This window comes from Pelophylax lessonae, assembly GCF_965119305.1.
Source record: "Pelophylax lessonae genome assembly, chromosome: 2".
NCBI lineage: Eukaryota > Metazoa > Chordata > Amphibia > Anura > Ranidae > Pelophylax > Pelophylax lessonae.
The window spans coordinates 160,410,063-160,429,428 of NC_138769.1; the positions used below are offsets into that span (position 1 = coordinate 160,410,063).

Consider the following 19,366-nt stretch of genomic DNA (forward strand, 5'->3'; position numbering starts at 1 on the left):
TACAATTTAACAGTATATTAGTTAGCCATAGTTTACTTTGCTACGTTGCTTTGCAGGTACGCCCATCAGCCGCAGCACTGATTTGTTTATTCTGACAGCATCAGCTCTCAGCATATATGTAAATGGGTTGAAGCGCTGTAGGAGGTGATTTCACCATCGCAGTTAAAAATAAGAGCATTTATGGCGAAGCATAGGGGATGGGGTGGACACAAATGGTGGATCTCCCCTATGCTTTGCCAAATATTTAACACTTTTCTTCATCCACATCGATCGATGCAAACGGAGGAATCTGCCATGTTTTTTTCCTACAGCCTATGGGCTGAAGGAAAAAAAAAAAAAAACAAACCTTGCATGTATGCCCATCATTAGAAGTGGGTGGATGCTGGCAGGTTTAATGGTGGGTACATCACACTTTCTGGCAGAGATTTCTTCAGGCTGCATATAAAAAAAAAAAAACTTACAATATACAAGGATCAGCAACGTACTGGTCCGTCGCTAGACTGAGTGACCATACCAGGATGATTCCTGCAGATTTAGGCATCATCTTGGTATAGTTTTTTACAGCCAGCGGTCGGCTTTCATGTGCGGTCGGCTTTCATGTAAAAGCAATCCTAGCAGATGATTAGCCTGCTTTTACAAGAAGTGGGAAGGGACATCCCAAATCAGTGTTAAAACATGAGGGGTGGGGAAACCGCAAAAAATTCCCAAGGCAACCGGGGCACAACCAAAACACCTTGAACCCACCTGAAAAAAACAATACACCCTCAAAGAGGATCAGGTCCTCTTACAGCAGCCTTCAAAACCTTGCAGCCAAAGGAAGCATCCGCAGATGCCAACACATCCACTTTATGACTTTGTAGTGCCTAGGAGGCACTAAGCAACCTAGTAGAGTGCGCCTTGACTGGGAAAGGAGGAACCTGATTGAATAGGACTGAACCACAGTGTGTTCCATCTGGAAAATGGTCGCAGAGGAAGAGGACAACCCTTTGCGAGGTCCATCCATGAGCACAATGTCTGATTTCCTTAGCTGGCAGGTACATCCTAATTGCCTGGATCACATCCAAGGGATGCCAGGCAATTTCCTTCGGATATTTAGACCTGGGACACAGGGAAGGCAACACAATGTCTTCATTCAAATGAAAGTCAAACCACCTTAGGAAGGAATGACTGACAGGAGTGAAGCACCACCTTATCCTTGTGAACCACCTTATCCTTGTGAATCGCCAGATAAGATGGACAGGATAATGTCGCCAGTTCAGACACCCTTTGCGCACCAAAAAGGCCACCTTGTGGGACAGCGTAAGCAGGAGAATCTCCCAAATATCTGCAAAGAGAGGCTTCTGTAGAGCTGAAAACACCAAATTTAGATGCCAAGGCAGCAACAGTGCCCGCACTGGAGGAACCAAAATGTCAGAGAACCTGAAGAAAAAAAGTACACACCAAGGAGTGTGTGGCCACAGGTTGTTGGAAAAAGACCAAGGCAGATACCTGGCCCTTGATGGTACTCAAGGCCAATTTCTGTTCAACCCCCCTTTGAAGGAAGGTTAAGAGACTTACACCAGGCAATGTACGTCTTCCATGTACAATGGTAAATCTTCCTAGAAGTAGGATTTCCAAGCTTTAAACGTAGGAATCACCGACCCCCCCCCCCCATATCGCCAGTTAGTGTCCTGCCCCCACCCCAGGAAAGTGGCCAGACCGCTCAAAAAAGATACATACCCAGCGTATTTGGGGGGGGAGGAAGGATGAGAGACTTGGCTTGGGGGGGATTGCCTGAGGGAAGGAGGGGAACCCAGGGGGTCCGACTGTCCCAAGGAGGGGCCCACATCCACCCCAAAACTTTCCAGGGGTAGAGGGGGGGGGGGAAGGCTACTCCCCATACCAGGAACCGGGTGGACACTGCTGGAGACTGATCCTCCTCTCCATCGAAATAGGGGAGCTGTTGGCCAGGAGGAATGCTGCGACCCAGGTCAAGGCCAGGTTGTATCCGACCTCGCGAAGCGTCTAACTCGCAGGGTGGGCGACCTAGCGCGGAGCTGAGGCCTGCGCGCTTACTGGCTAGACTAGACTACAGTAACCACTGGATCTAGATTATCCAGCCCATCACCCAGTCTGGCAGGTAGATCTCACAGGAAAAAAAAATGTTCTATCTAAAAAATTTTGCCAGGACCAAAGATTCCAGCTAGAAACTATTTTTTTTTTCCTGCCTAGTCAGGAATAAGGACCAAGTGACTATAGCTGGAAGAGGGAGTATATTCCCCTGAAACTGCCCATGGGTGTAGCCAGAAGTTCTCTCTGCCTAGTGTCATTCTCCTGTAGGAGTCAGAATAACTCAATGGTCAAGAATGACTGGAGCTGTGTGTCAAGGAGTGAAAAAACTTTTTTCAAACACAAAGTTGTCACTAAATGATATATTACACACACATGCCATGGGTGTGTGTGGAATGACACCCCAAAATACATTGTTGCTTCTCCCGAGTACGGGTATACCACGTGTGAGACTTTTTGGCAGTCTAGCCACGTACAGGACCCCGAACACCAATCACCATCTTAAGGCTTTCTGTGGGTATAAATGGTTGATTTCACTCACTACCCATCACAGTTTCGGAGGCCATGAACAGGACAAATTTAATTTGGGTACCGCATTGAATGACTGTGCAATTACCAGTTGAAGTCACACAGTGCCAAATTGCAAAAAAAAAAAATGGCTTGGTCATTAAGGGGGTAAAACCTTTCAGTCCAGAAGTGGTAAACCATGTCAGTGAAGTCATGGCATAGATGCCAAACGGAGAAGCCCATCTTCCTCCCAACATGACCATTTTTGACTTACCCAACACCAAAGACTGTTTCCTGGAAAAACTGGTCTCTGGTGTTCCCCTCCTGGATCTGTTTCGCAGATAATTAGGCTTGCTACAAAGGAATGAGCCTTGATCTGTAGATAATGCAATTTAAAAGTAAAAGATTTTTTTTTTTTTTTTTTTCCAAAAAACAATCCATACACATCCACTCCCTGATCAAAAAAATGGGTTTATTTTTATAGTTTAGAAAATAGTGGAGATGGATTAAAACAGCCGTCAAAGTTTTTCTTGCTGTCCCAGTTAGGGAGATTCCACCTCTCCAATCGTCCTGTGTACCATCATCATATAAAGTAAAACTGATCCCCAATGGGACAAAGATGTAAAAAAAAAAAAAAAAAAAAAAAAACACACCTATTTGCCTATAGTTCTACTTTAAAAGTTAGTACATTTAATCACTTATTCCTTAGATAAGCCCTCAAATTTTCAACTCGCCTGCTCGCATTTTCCGAGTGGAAAATTACGTAGGGCGAGCTCCGGGAGCCGCTCAGGGAAGAGAGGAGAGGAAAGTCGGTGGATAATGACAGAGTGCGGATCATCCCACTGTAACAGCTTTAATTTTAATTGCCGGGCACTCGCCGACACACACAGTCCCGCCTCCTAGCCCGGCATCTTTGATAGACAGAACACCTGGCTAACAAGGACGTGTGACGTCTATCAAAGAAGCCGGGCTAGGAGGCGGGACTGTGTGTGTCCGCGAGCCCCAGGCAATTACAATTAAAGCTGTTGCAGTGGGATGATCCATGCTCTGTCATTATCCGGCCAGCAGTGGCATACCAATGGGGGGTGTCAAGCCGGTACTCGCGCCGATCATCTCATGTTAAGGCAGCTGCTCCCTCAGGCCTCGGTCTGTGCTGCTCGCAGGGGCTGGAAGAAGGTGAGTGCCCAAGGATTGAGCAGCCTCCCTGTGACTGGATAGGAGGAGCAGTGGGGCGGCAGCATAGAGGAATTGATCTTTCCATATTCCTCCTGCAGCCGCTGGATGCTCTCTGCAGACATTCAGCGGTTGCAGGAGGAATATGGAAAGACCAATTCCTCTATATACAGCCCCCCTCCTATACAACTTTTTTCTTTTGCTGGCCCCCCCTCTCCAGCCCCTTAGTGCTCTTCAGCCCCCCCCCCAGTATAGATGGACGCTGTGAGCGTGGGCGGCGCTGCGGGGGCTTTGTTTTAAGGCATTTCATCTATGCAATGCATAGCTCATTATGCCTTGGTCTTTCAGGTTATTTTTTTTTTTTCTCCGGGAGGTTTACAACCTCTAATACTTTAAGGTCACATTTAAAAAAAAAAAAAAAAAAAAAAAAAGTGTATACTTTTATCTAAGGTAACATTTATAAATATACAAGAATGAGTGCTATATAGTTTATCTAATTGCATTAGCAAAAAATCATCTTGCAACACAGTATCCCGAAAAAGGCCTGGTTCGTCTTTTTAAAAAAAAAAAAAAAAAAAAAAAATAAAGGGTAATACTTGGTTAACCAATTTACTGCCAAACAGGTATATAGCACTAATGTAAAAAATGCTCTGATCTATAGGGCTTATACAGGAGGCGAAGTGGTTAAAATTCTCCAGTAACCTGTAAAACAAACTTAATATTTTCCATTTTAAGTCACGGTCTTAACTCGCAAACAAAAAACCAAACAGGCTGTTAATGAAGTGAACACAACATAAAAAAAAACACATTTAAAAAGATATACTATAAAGCAATTAGGCCAAGAGCTGCTTAACATTCCTCAAAACTATAAATTGTTTGAATATAAAGTCATAGGAAAAACAATGAAAAGTGAAATGCTTGCAAAATATAGGAAGCGACTTATCCTGTCACACTCAGTTAAGGTTCAAGCATGCATGCAATGAACATGGACACTGTACTAAAACAACAGAAAATTGAGAGAAAACCATTGTCCCACTGCTTAAACCTTTCCTGTAAAAAAACGGAAGCAAAACACTTATAGCTGATTCAACAACTGCTCTTGAAACAATGTGTTTAAACATCAACTTTAATCATTCTTTGCTTTCAGCATTGCTTGTCCTTCTGCAGTTTTTTTTTTTTATAGGAGTAATTTTCAATTAATAAATATTTAAAAATCTATTTGCTTATAAAATCAAGTTAAGGACAAAAAAAAGAAATTTGGGAAAACCCCTAAACTGAGTGACTGCCAAGTGGCAACCAAAGTTTATCAATACTCTGCTGCCACCAAGTGGAATTTCAATTTAGCACCACAAGTCTAAAATATTCCTTCTAATAAAGAATGCCCAAGCGATGGCCATAAAAGGGGAACTCCCATTCAAACATCAACAAATGCTACTTTCACTTTATAAAATGACATGTCAGAATTAGCTAAATGTCTGGAGCATAATCAAAGGCCTCTAAAAAGGACCATACACAATTTAAGCTGTGCAGGGATAAGAGACCAAAGGCATCCGGACAAAAAAAAAAAAAGGAAAACCTGGCAGCAGTGAGCTGGCACCACATCACAGCATTCAAGTGCACAAATATTTAATGCAGGGGTAGGACACTGCACAGTACACTTGACATTTAAACGCAACAGAAAATAAATTCTCAGTTAAAAAAGGAATGCAGGATAGTACAGAAATACATTTCACTGTATACAATACTAGTAGGCACAAACTAGTGTGACATTCAAAAACATTTCATATTATGTAAAGAAAGCTGTTGCTATGCAACACATCAGGGAGAAACTGCAGAGGGAGCCCAGAACAAAGGAAAAATGTGCCTCTGAAGGGTCTTGAGTGACAGAATTTGAAAAAAAAAAAAAAAATACTGAACACAAAACCACCATTCTAGACCACATGGTTTGATGGGTTTTTCTTTACCTGTCAAACCCATAAAAAAAAAAAAAAAATACCAACAGGGCAGTCACAGACCAAAAGCAATCTCAATTACAGTAGCCATGAATTTGTTTTGAAAAAAGCCAGTATTTCTCCATTTAGTGGAGGTAACTCTAGTGGGTAAACCTTTATGGACTCTGCTCACCAGGTATGCTGGCACAGTCAGTGCTACATCTAGGCCTATACTGCAAGTGTCAACATAGCAACAGTGGGTATAGAAAAGGAACCACCCCCTTTAAATAATCACATTTTGTTGCTTTGCAGGCTGAAGAGAGACACTTTGTTTTATCCAGCTGTATTTACGAATTGCAACTTCTAAAATCCAAGTGAAAGACCACCAACATGTCCGATAATAAAAAACTAAAAAATAAATCACTGAGTTGGAAAAAAGATCACCCACCTCCTACAATGACTTGTATACTCAATCAGGTGTAGCGAATCACCTTCTCAATGGCACAGTTATTTGATTTTCAACTGTGATCATTTTAATTAGCTCAGCATGAAAATAACTTTCCTGGAGCATTTCAGTGCCTGGTAGCGCAACTGAAGCAATCAACTTTTGGTGGCAAGGCACTGTCAAAAGATCTCGGGGGGTCAAGTTGTGGACAGACAAGTCAGGCGATGGATACAAAAACAACATTGCAAAGTTTATCCATTGCTATAAGCACCGTGAAGTCTTAAGAAGTAGAAGGTATTGGTACAAAAAACCATCCCTGATCAGGATGTCGCCCCAACCTGGATGAAAGAGCCAGGAGGAAACTGGTCAGAGGCTACCAAGATGCCTACAGCAACTCTGAAGCAGTTATAGGAATTTATGATAAAGAGTGGTCATTGTATGCATGTAACAAGATCACAAATTCTCCACAAATGTGGCTTGTACAGGAGTGCTGCAGAAAAACTGAATTTTTGTAAAATCTTACCTGTAAAATTCCTTTCTCTGAGTCCGACAGTCACCGCCTCTCCATATTCGTCACTATGGGGTAATTGACCTTTGCTCCGTAGGAGTAGCTAGGCAACAGAATATGTCATTAAAGCTTTTAGCATATCCCACCCCCAGGGGGTAGTCCCCTCAGTCAATACCCTCCTGCTTCCTGTATCCATACCTCAGTTTCAGTAGAATAGCAGTAGAGTACATAAACAAACCCCAAAAGAGGGGCGGGGGCGACGACTGTCGGAGGACTCAGAGAAAGGAATTTTACAGGTAAGATTTTACAAAAATTCTGTTTTCTCTTACGTCCTCCGACAGTCGCCGCCTCTCCATATTCGTCACTATGGGGACGTCCCAAAGCAGTGCATACATGAGGGGTGGGAAATGCAGCCGCGCCTAAGGCAACGCAGGACCCACAACAGAGAAAGGAACCTTACCAAAAGGAAGGAAACCAGCTGGGCAGCATGAAAAAAACTTTGCTCAACAGGAGCAACAACCCAGGAAGAACAAATAACCTAGGGATAAAAACATCCCAAACAGCCAAGGGCCCAAAAATAAGGGACCCTAAGGTACTGCCACACTAAGAACCTTGCGGCCAGAAGAAGTATCTGCCGATGCCTGAACATCCACTTTGTAGAACTTTGAGAAGGTGTGAACGGACGACCAAGTCGCCGCCTTACACACCTGGGCCACAGAAGCCCGATGATGACAGGCCCAAGACGTACTCAGAGATCTGGTAGAGTGCGCCTTCACAGGCATAGGGGGAACTTTTCCCTTCAAAACATATGCCTGCTCAATAGTCTGTCTGATCCATTTGGCAATGGTAGAAGCCGACGCCGCCAAACCCTTCCGAGGTCCCTCAGGAAGGACAAAGAGAATCAGTCTTGCGAAAAGATTTAGTCGCTGACAGGTAAACCCTGATCGCCCGAACATCATCCAAGGAATGTAAAGCCACCTCCTTCGGATGCGTAGGCTTCGCGCAAAGTGAAGGCAAGACAATGTCCTCATTGAGGTGAAATGCCAAGATCCTTTTCGGAAGAAAAGAAGGATTAGGTCGCAAGACCACCTTATCCAAGTGAAGCACCAGATACGGAGACCTGCAGGACAAGGCTGCCAGCTCCGACACTCTGCGAGCCGAAGTGATCGCCACCAAAAAAGCGACCTTCTTAGACAACAGAAGCAATGAGATCTCCCTGATCTTTTCAAAGGGAGCATGTTGCAACACGGACAGAACGAGGTTCAAGTCCCATGGAGGCAAAGGCTCCCTCCGAGGAGGGACCAGGTGTCGCACCCCTTGAACAAAGGTGCCAACTAGAGAATTAGACGCCACAGGGTGTTGAAAAAGAACGGCCAGCGCAGAAATCTGACCCTTAATCGTGGCCAACGCTAAACGCTGGTCCACACCCGTTTGAAGGAAAGACAACACCCTAGACACCGAGTATGAGCGAGGGGAAAACCCCCTGGACTCACACCAGGCACAATAGGCCTTCCAAGTACGGTAGTAAATCTTCCCCGGGAGAGACCCCTATCCTTCAGGACCTCGGTTTCAACAGCTAGGCCGTCAAAGCCAGCGACTGTAAAGCAGGATGGTATATCGGTCCTTGAGACAGAAGATCTTCTCGAAGAGGCAGACGCCATGGAGTGTCGACCGCCAGATTCACGAGGTCTGCGTACCAAGACCAGCGAGGCCAGTCTGGCGCCACCAGAATCACCGTGAGCGGTCCGAGGACAACCTGCGAAGGAACCGGGATAGCAACTGAATTAGTGGGAACGCATACATCAGTCGATACTGATGCCACGGAGCCACTAACGCGTCCGACGCGTCTGCCCGAGGATCGCGCATCCTTGCCACGAACCTTCCCACCTTGTTGTTCAGACGAGACGCGAACAGGTCCACATCTGGAAGACATCCGGGTGAAGGGACCATTCCCCCTGGTCCAGAGTCTGGCGACTCAGATAATCCGCCTGCCAGTTCTCCACCCCCGGAATGTGAACCGCCGTGATTGCCGGGACGTGTGTCTCGGCCCAGGACAGAATATCGGCCACCTCCTGAGCCGCTCGGGCACTCCTGGTGCCCCCTCAGTGGTTGATGTAGGCCACCACTGTGGCATTGTCCGTCTGCACCCGAACCGGACGGCCCTGAAGCTTGTCCGTCCAACGTCGAAGGCAGAGATTTATTGCCCGCAATTCCAGAATGTTGATCGGAAGGGAGGATTCCCCCTCTGACCAAGTACCCTGAGCGGACAGAACGACCAGAACACCACCCCAGCCCGACAGGCTGGCATCCGTGGTGATCACCGTCCACGAAAGCGGACGAAAAGACTTGCCCCCCCGACACCGCCGGGGACTGCAGCCACCACAGAAGATCCCTTCTGGTGCGAGGACTCAACGAAATCTGAAGATCCAGAGATTGTGGTCGCCGGTCCCACCTGGACAGGATCTCCGCCTGGAGACCCCTCGTGTGAAACTGGGCAAAGGGAATCGCCTCGAAGGCCGAGAGCATCAAACCTAGACACCTCATGCCCGTCCGGAGGGATGAGCACGGAACGTCCCGAAGGGACCTGACTTCGTCCTGAATTGTCCTGAGCTTGTCTTCCGGTAGAAAGACCTTCGCCTGAACAGAGTCCAGGATCATTCCCAGGTAGGGAAGACGAACCGACGGGCACAGCGTCGATTTTGGGAAGTTTATCGTCCAACCAAACTCCTGCAGAGTCTGCATCGTGACGGACAGGTCCTTCACCAGACCCTGACTGGTCGCAGACCGAACCAGAATGTCGTCCAGATACCCCAGGATTGAGATACCCTGGGCTCTCAATAAGGCCAGAACCGGTGCAAGCACCTTGGTGAACACCCGCGGAGCCGAAGCGAGACCGAAGGGTAACGCCACGAATTGGTAATGATCCTCCGCAATGGCGAATCGAAGGTACCTCTGGTGACCCCCGAAAATGGGGATGTGAAGGTACGCATCCTTCAAGTCGATGGATGCCATGAATTCTCCCGGAACTAGAGCAGCCACCACCGAGCGCAGGGATTCCATGCGGAACTTGCGAACCCGCACAAAGCGGTTCAGAGCTTTTAAGTCCAGAATTGGACGTACCTTGCCCTCCTTCCTGGGCACAGTGAACAGATTTGAATAAAACCCCCGAAATCTGTCCCGATGAGGCACCGGAACCACCACTCCCTGAGCCCGCAGGTCCCGCACCGCCAGGTGCAGATCCCGCAAACGCTCCGGAGACAGTTGAAGATTTGAGGGAAAAAATTTGCTCGCCGGCCGAGAGAGGAACTCGATCTTGTAACCGGACGGAACGATCTCCTGAACCCACCTGTCCCGAACGCGGGCCAGCCAGGGTTGAAGAAAACCGAGCAAACGTCCCCACACCCCAGAACTGGGTGAGGGCGTCCCTTCAGGCCGCATTGTTATGGGCAGCGGACCCGGACTGGCCGGACTTCTGCTTACCTGTCCACGGCTTCTTTTGGGAGCCTTGGCTTTTGAAGGGCTTGCCCTTATAGTGCGACCGAAAGGCACGAAAGGACCCCCGAGAGGGCCTAAACGAAGCATGCTTCTTACCTTGAGCACCCTTAGCCTTGTGAGACTGGGGTAAGAGCGTGCTCTTACCCCCAGAGATCCCCTTTATCAGCGTATCCAGGGAGTCACCAAAAAGACGAGATCCCGTATAGGGCAGATTAGCTAAAGTTTTGCGAGATTGGTCCACAGACCAACATTTCAGCCAAATCAAGCGGCGTGTCAACACAGCCACGCTGTGCACACGTGCAGCCAAAGGGATTACATCTAATTCCGCATCATACAAATATATGACACCCTGATGAATTTGATCCACCATAGACAACGTTGTCGGCGGGGCAGAATCAGCCACCAGGACGCGCCTGAGCACCTGCGTCCAATCCGCGACAGCCTGAGCTGCCATAAGGGAAGCAAAAATAGCCTTTAGCATGGAACCGGTAACCAAGTATGGCGGGCAAGAGACTCCAGTCTCCTGTCCGTGGGTATCTTCCGCCGGAATCGCAGTAGATTTATTCAAAACCACCACTGCGTGATCCACCGGAGGCGGCACACACCAGCGTTCATCAGTGGCTGACGTGAAGGGATAACTCAGCTTGAACCTACTTGGCACAGCAAAAGGCTTCTTTATATTGCGCCATTGTTCACTAACAGCGCGCTGAAAATCCTTAGTGCAAGGGAAAACCTGCGATGTTTTGCGTCTCCGCTGCGTCCCATAAGAGGCCAGGACGGCAGGACACGGTTCATCCTGCAAATGCAGCGTTTGTTTGATAGAAGCAACCAATTCATCCATGATTGCAAGCTCTTCAGACGAGCCAGGGGGGGGGAATCATCAACCCCTTCAACCTCTGCCTCAACCTTCCGACCCTGCAAAGTCCAGGGACGAACGGGACCCCGATAAGGGGACCCCAGCCATAGCAGCCCCATCACCATCGCCCTCTGAATCAGAGGAGATTGAAACTCTGGGCCATTTTGTGGATTGAGCAGCCACAAGCATCTGCACCTGAGCAGCCAGATTAGCCACAATGGTAGCCAAATCGCCCCCCTCAGGGGGAGCAGCAGCAGCCCCTTGGCCTCCCATTAAAGTGGGAGGAAATTTGCAGGAAAAAAAGGGTAACTGTCCCTTTAAAATAGCAGCGAGCGCAGCCCACCGCACACACACAGCACACACCGACCCCCACAGGGAGAAGAAGTACAAACTTTAGGCAATGAATACAGGAATAAGAGAAGGTAAACCTAGGCTGCTGCATCGATCGCTGTGCTCAGGGAAAAGGAAGTGATGCAATAACGACTGCTCCTATAAAGCCTATGGAAGTCTACAAAAAAATGGCCGCCGGAGGAGGATGCAAAGGCAGAGAACATGCGGCGCTGACATGAGGCTGGAGCGATCGCCGCCAAAATGGCGGCGCTTGGCGCCAAAAACGCCGCTCCCTGTATATAGTAATCGCCATCACACGCCTGCAGTATAATAAAACAATGGCGGACCGCAGCAGCGGCCACCGCATGTATGCACAAACATGTCTCACATCATGCCCCACAGCATACAGCCTGTCACACAGAAAAAAGCACACAGTCTGAAACAAAGAACAGTGCAGGATAGCCCCCCTCCTTGTAGCCCACAGAAGGCAGCAAAACAGACAGGGAGCCCAATAGTGTGTACAGAAAGGCAGGGTTACACAGTCCCAGACTGACACCCACTAAACAGACAGGTCCCCACACAGATACACTTACCTTCTGAATGGTGTGGGGAGCCCGCCCAAGCGATCAAGCCGCTGTACAGAGGACAGGGAGAGTCGCAGCCAGGACGCAGCAGAACTGCGGTGCGAAACCGCATGGCGTCCAGTGAGGTAGCCACCTCACCGCAGCATCCCTGCAGCGAACAGGGATGGGTCGTTCACACACGCCAGGAAAAAAACCTGACTGAACGCTCGATGGCAGGCTGGGAAGCCACTGACCCACAACCTGAGACCAGGGGGGCCAGCCCGAGACCCAGCCCGCACGATCCTCTTCATCAGAAGAACTAACTAAAGCTGAAGAAAATTAAAAGCTAAGTAAAGAGAGAAAGAGACACTCAAAATCAAAAAGAAGATAAAGGCTGAGACAAAAAGCCCCAGCACAGAAACAGCCTGCTACTCCTGATAGCTAGACAATGAAACTGAGGTATGGATACAGGAAGCAGGAGGGTATTGACTGAGGGGACCACCCCCTGGGGGTGGGATATGCTAAAAGCTTTAATATATTGACATATTCTGTTGCCTAGCTACTCCTACGGAGCAAAAATGGATTTTTGTAAGATCTTACCGTAAAATCCTTTTCTCTTAAGCTCATTGACAGACGTAGTCTTCTTGATTCTCAAGAGCTGGGTTATGTTGTCTCCGCAGGAGTAGGACTAGGCAGAAAGACAAAACGTTCTGGCTCCACCTTAGGGGCAGTGCCTGAGGGTATATCCTCCCTCTCTCTGCTACAGGGAATCAGTTCTGTTCTAAAGTAGTAACAGAGAATTTAACCCAACCCAACTCAATGATAGAGGGGCGGGTACTACGTCTGTCAATGAGCTTAAGAGAAAAGGATTTTACGGTAAGATCTTACAAAAATCCATTTTTCTCTATCGCTCATTGACAGACGTAGTCTTCTTGATTCTCAAGAGCTGGGACATCCAGAAGCAGTGCCACAAATGAGGGGTGGGATTGACAAAAATCAAAATCCAATCTAGAAGGCCCAACCGGTGCCAAACTAGAAGTTTTAAAGGCTCATTATAAACAAAGAATGAGACTCAAAAGAAAAATTTCCAACGGAAAAAACCCTCGAGGCAGACCACTGGTCTCCTCAAATGGCGGCCTGCAAAACCTTGCGGCCAAACACGGCATCAGATGATGCCATTACATCAACTTTATAATGTTTTGTAAAGGTATGCACCGACGACCAGGTAGCCGCCTTGCACACCTGGACCACTGACGCCTGATGGCGAAAGGCCCATGACGCACTAAGTGCCCGAGTGGAGTGCGCCTTAACAGGGAACAGGGGCTCCCGACCCTTAATAGAATAAGCCTGTACCACCGTCTGTCTGATCCATTTGGAAATGGTCGCGGCAGATGCAGGCAACCCTTTTTGGGTCCATCCGGGATCACAAAAAGTGAATCCGTCTTGCGAAACGAGTCTGTCGTTTTTAAGTATACCCTGATCGCCCGGACCACATCCAAACCGACAGGCACCCTCTCTTCACAATACCCTCTCCACCGGGGTGGGGGGTTGTGGACCACTCCGGACGCCTCGACTCTCTGGTTCCTGGCGTCCAAGCGAGACTTTTAACTCGCAAGGTCAGTCCCTCCACTGGGACTCCGTCGCGGCCGACCCAGCGCGGAGCTCTGGTCTGCACGCGCTCGTAGGCAGAAACCGGGGTGACCACTGGATCTCAACATCCAGCCAGTCGCCCGGCCCCGCATACTTACTTGAATGTGTCGCGGCCGACCAAGCGCAATGCAATGGTCTGCGCGCGCTCGTAGGCCGGCTGGGGTGACCACAAGTGTCGCCCAGTCCGGCGTTTTTGCTTGAAGATCTCACAGGAAAAAAACACTGGAGAAAAACTACCTAAAAAAATGTTTTTTCTAAAGAAAAAAATCTTGCCAGGACCCCAAAGATCCCAGCAAGGAACTTGGGTCCTTACTCCTGACTAGACAGAAAAAAACTGATTCCCTGTAGCAGAGAGAGGGAGGATATACCCTCAGGGACTGCCCCTAAGGTGGAGCCAGAACGTTTTGTCTTTCTGCCTAGTCCTACTCCTGCGGAGACAACATAACCCAGCTCTTGAGAATCAAGAAGACTACGTCTGTCAATGAGCGATAGAGAAAGGTCAATTACCCCATAGTGACGAATATGGAGAGGCGGCGACTGTCGGACGTCGTAAGAGAAAAAAGCCACTCAAGAAAGGCCACATGCAGTCACCACCAAGCTTTGCCAAAATGCACCTTGAAGATTCTGAGGCCACATGGAAAAATGTGTTATGGTCAGAAGAGACTAAAATTGAGTTATTTGGCCTCAATACCAAACGGTATGCCTGGTGGAAATCCAATACAGCACACTGTTCAAATAACCATTCCTACAGTAAAGTATGTACAGGTGGTAATATACGGTTATGCACCAGGGACTGGTGCACTTGTCAGGATGGAAGATAAAACGGATTGAGCAAAATACCGTCAAATTCTTGAGGAAAATCTGCTGCCCTCTGCCAGAAAGTTGTCAATGGGAAGGTGGCTTACCTTGCAACATGACAATGACCCAAAGCGCACAGCAAAAAATGCCCACACAGTGGATGAACAAGAAAAGTGAATGTCCTTTGCATTGCCTAGTCAGGGCACAGACTTAACCCCCATTAAAATCTGTGGAATACATGCCTTGAAGACTGCAGTCCACAAACTGTCACCAAATTTAGAAGAAGAAGTCTGGGCAAACATTGCAAAGTCTAGATGTGCAATGTTAGTAGAGACATAGCCCAACAGACTAAAGGCTGTAATCAAAGCAAAAGGTGGTTTAACAAAAACACTGACAAGGTGGTGATCCTTTTTTTTCACCTCAGTGATTCCAGGGGGAGGTGTCATTTCTGCCCTTTCCTAGACAAAATACTGCTACATGTATAATATGTCTAATGGTCCAGGGTACGATGTCACGAAGTACCTACTGAAAGGTAAGAGCAGCCAATCTATAACCAGATTCGCCACTTACACAGGAAACATGTGATCAAAGAACAGAACTAAGGGAGCTTTTCTTGAATGTTTATGCTCCAGGACATGCCCTTATTTTACTATATGGCAAGTCACTGAGATGTTAGAAGCATTTGTATATCAAGCATCAGGAAATATGATATGCTTCTCCCAGGTCAGTGACTCACATAGTGGTAAAGCATTACTAGGAGGACCACACCAGAGCAAGAACCTTTTAAATCAAGACTGCTACATCCAATCCAATAATCCATAAGCCTTTTAGAGCACCGAGGGAAGCCCTTAGCAGAATTTACTATTTAGGCAATGGATAAAATATGTGGGGAATCTTTAATAACTTTATTTTACATGAGTTTAACAGACCTAAATCAGAGGCCAGCATACCTTAGCTTCCTCTGCCATCTTCTTCTCCTCATCCTGCTCCTCGGCTTTGGCTGCTGCCTCCTCTGATTGAGGCTTACGCTTTTTCTGCTTTGGAGCCATAAAACCTTGTAGGAACTTCTTAATGACAGCAGCTTGGAGAAATACAATACACTCGCCAAAATCCTTTAAGTTCTCCAAGGAACGAACCTGTCAAAATGCTAGAAGTTAAAAATCTGCAACAATGGTGAGGTGTCAGTTTAAAATGGAAGCAAACAATCCTATCGTTTTCAAGGAAGCTGTCATTTTGGCCTCTGTTCAATCTACAACTGCCATGATACTCCATGTGTGAGGTTATGACACCAGCCACTGGATGGCTTGACAGATTGGTTGAGAACACAAGGCACTTGCCGAAAACTTAACTTTTAAAAACGGTTAAATCGATAGGGTTTATTTCCGCATTAAGGACAATACCATCCCTGTCTCTTACCCTTGCTTCAAATTCTGTTGCATCATCCAGATAACCCAAGCCTCCCTTCTGCAGTCGAGTGGCAACCTCAACAATATCGCTCCTCAAGAAATTCAGCAACTCCTGGTGTCCATCACAAGTCTTTAGACCCAAGTTCTGCTTGCGAGCAAGGTGGATGGAATGTAGGATGTCTTGATATCTGCACACAAAAGCCAGTTTAACTCAATCAGTACAGAATAGGGAAATACATTGTGCTGTACGTAATTAAAACATACCATGATTGGTCTAGTGATGCAGTTAAGGAATAACTGTAGTAAACACATGAGCTTCCATAGCAGAATGCTAATGCCTATTCAGTATTACCAGATCTGCCTATTTGGTCCAGGTCAGGGACAGAGTAAAATAGTACTGATCTGCATACTTCCAGGTTAGCCACTGCGAAAGGACTACAGGCATTACAGCACTGTGGCAGAAAACAGTATTTCCAGAAGGAAAGCTCAGCAATGGCAGCCACAGTCTCGGATTCAAGGCGGTGCCAAAAGATCAGCTACCTAGCTAACATCTGCAACATTTATGCAATTATGTGGCCCCACGGGCACACAAGAGAAATATATCTATTAATAGGGTTTAGATCAAGTTTTCTGCTACTAAAAACAAATTCCCTTTAATCCCTTGACCTCTGGATGATTTTATCCCTTCATGACCAGTCAGTCAATTTTTTTTCTATTCAGCACTGCGCTACTTTAACTAGTAATTGTTCAGTCATGCAACAATGTAATATATATATATATATATATATATATATATATATATATATATATACACACACACACACACATATATACATACACTTTTTTTTTTTTACACAAAGTAAAGGGATACCACATGTGAGATTTCTTGGCAGCCTAGCCACGTACAGGAACCCAAAATCCAATGAGCACCTTCAGGCTTTTGAGGAGCGCTATTACACAGTGGATTTCCTGACTACCTATCACATATTCAGAATGGCAGTATAGTATAAACACCCTCCATATTAGTCCTTTTTAGAAAAGATACACCCCCAAGGTATTTGCTGAGAGCCACGTCGTCTTTTAAAGAAAAAGTGTATGCCCAACATTAGCGCTTCTGCCATACATCCAGCCAGCCACTTCCAATGTTGGGCAGACATGTAATGTTCTTATTTTCGTTCAGCATTGATGTGAATAAATCTCTGCTAGAAAAAAAAAAGCATATTCCAACCATCAGAGCCACCGCTCCCTTACTACCCCATGCTTCAAATGCTAGGCATACACCTAACAAGGGAAATCATACTTTTTTTAACTGCAGATGAGAAATGTACCCCTGCACCATTGCAGGCACTGACCATGTATTCGGAGCGCAGCATCCTGCTGGGTGATGAAGAGGGCAATCAAGGGGGTTAACTGTTCGCCTATGAAGTGTATTCATGCTGCTTTTACTCACAGATCTGGCTGGCTTTCCTCCCCGATTTCTGCTCTGAACAGTGAGTGAATTCAGGGAGAACCAGACAGATCTGGCTTGTGTGTTTACCAACACCCAGATATGTGCTGAGATTGGCCACAGCAATCAGCAGGTTTACAACTGTGAGCCCCCTGACAAACTGTGTCCAATCACAGTGCAAGAGGCAGGGGAGGGGCACGCGCCTGCAAACCCAAAGTTCAGTGCTACATACGGGTATGTCGCTGAGCCTGGGGGAGCCACCAAACAGCAGTAAATGTACAGTCGGCACATAGTCAAGGCCCACACTTTTTTTTTTTTACATGCAGGTGCAATGCCTGGATCTGGCAGACACTCCGTATACTGTATGCTTCTACCTCCGATATGGGAAAACCGTTACTGAATGGCAGGAAGCATCAACGGACTACTAGAGCGTTCAGCAGTGTCCTCACAATTCATTGAGAACTCTGTAAATGAATGACAGCATGTGGGCAGAGCCCTGCACGGGGTGCCTGCTTTTAAAATTTGACAATGGGTGCAGTTCCCCTGCCCACTGTTACAGGGGGAGCCGGAGGGAAAGGAGGCAGGAACATGTTTCAAGGTGAACTTCTCCTTTTAAGGGATCTGTGACCATCCAGCTAGCACTCATTGGTTTTTCAGTTTTATGTGAAAATGGCAGCACACTGAAAAATTATTTCATTTTATACCAAACCTTTTCTGTAGTCTCTCCTTTAGTTGGTTCTCCCTAAAGCCCTGAGGATGTAGAGAGTCCAGAAGCTCATCCAACTCCTTTTGTGCATCACATATGAACCTGCATGAATCAAGAACAATTAAAGCTTATCAATCACAGATATAAGGCAGAGTTTACATGGGCATTGAATACAGAAGAGCATCTAAAACCCTTCTAGTTTGGGCAGCAAAAGATTTTTGCAGAGGTAAACCAACACCCATAGTAAGTAGATGGTAGATTGGAGAGCCTAACACTGAAGCTCACAGAAGGGAGGAAAAAAAAAAAAGACACACCAGAGATTCTGCCCTTGTTTAGGCACTGTGCTCTCCACCAATTTCTCTTTCTGTATGGAATCTTCTGGGCCACCAACACTGCTGTCTGCATCTTCACTCTCCAGGTTAGCTATATGGGAGGGAGGAAAAAAAAAAAAAAAAAAAGTAGGGTTAATTAAAATTTGCTGTGGATATACATGATAAGCAGCAGAACTGCTGACTTTTTGTGGATATACATACCTGAATACCCAATAAAAAAATACAAAAAACATACTGCAGTGCTGTAAAACACATAGGAGAGATCTGTACATGACAATATTTGGCTATATTAGCACAGGTTTTTAGGCCATGAATAATTGGCAGCACTGAGTATCTCCTAATTCCGGCTTCTGTTTTTGACAGGTGTGAGCAGCTAGCTGTTCGCACAGTCAACTATTACCTACAGTGCTTGCGACTGAATGCACACTGTTTCAAGCAGCAATCCCTGAAGGTAATCGATGGCTGCACGCACTGACACTAAGCCACTAGCCGCTCACACCTGTCAAAAACAGGAGCAGGAATCCCATTCCTACTGCCACCATTTGCACAGTAAAAACGCTCAGGTGAATGTAGCCTTACAGTCCTGACCATAGTATACACCACTTATTTGTTAATTGCGGATGAAAGCCAAGTGATATCAGATTTTGAAGACACTGGAGCATCTTGACTGTGGCGGCCAAAAACAAGGGAAATCGCTTACCATCGTCAGCTTCTTCATCCTCATCTTCTTCCTCAGGAAGGCTGAAGCTGTAATTTATACTGTCATGTACCCAGCCTTTCTCAATGAACAGTCCAGGAACACCATCCGAGAACAGCCAATACCTATTAACAAGCAAGATTTTTCAAAAGTTAAAAAGGAACTGTGGGAGTATACAAAGAACTAGGACCCTAGATTTACAAGGTAACAATATATTCAAAAGCATAAACAGAAAAAATTAACAAGAAAGGGAGGGTACATATACAGAGGAGGAAGGAAAAAAAAAAAAAAAAAAAAAAAAAACAGAAGACCTGAAGGGGGGGGGGGGATTTTTAAATACAATACAGGACACAGGGTTTTTTTTTTTTTTTTTTTTTTTTTAAGTACAACAGTAGAACTTTTCTTGGATAGAGAAAAAGGAGGGTTATAATCCCGTCATTTTTTTCCCCCATCTATGTCCTACTGCAGGTTTC

The 19,366-nt window shown here is 46.5% G+C and overlaps 1 protein-coding gene across 1 annotated transcript in view; it reads right to left on the bottom strand.

Annotated features, from left to right (window-relative positions):
* Positions 1–19,366, bottom strand: part of BAZ1B (bromodomain adjacent to zinc finger domain 1B) — a 143,758-nt gene that overhangs the window by 35,850 nt on the left and 88,542 nt on the right. The window contains exons 9-13 of the mRNA XM_082244972.1: positions 18,897–19,018; positions 18,179–18,287; positions 17,868–17,966; positions 15,722–15,899; positions 15,256–15,441 (exon numbers count right to left, since the gene is read on the bottom strand). Of these exons, the coding sequence (XP_082101098.1) occupies positions 15,256–15,441; positions 15,722–15,899; positions 17,868–17,966; positions 18,179–18,287; positions 18,897–19,018 (694 nt within the window). The remainder of the gene's footprint in view (positions 1–15,255; positions 15,442–15,721; positions 15,900–17,867; positions 17,967–18,178; positions 18,288–18,896; positions 19,019–19,366) is intronic.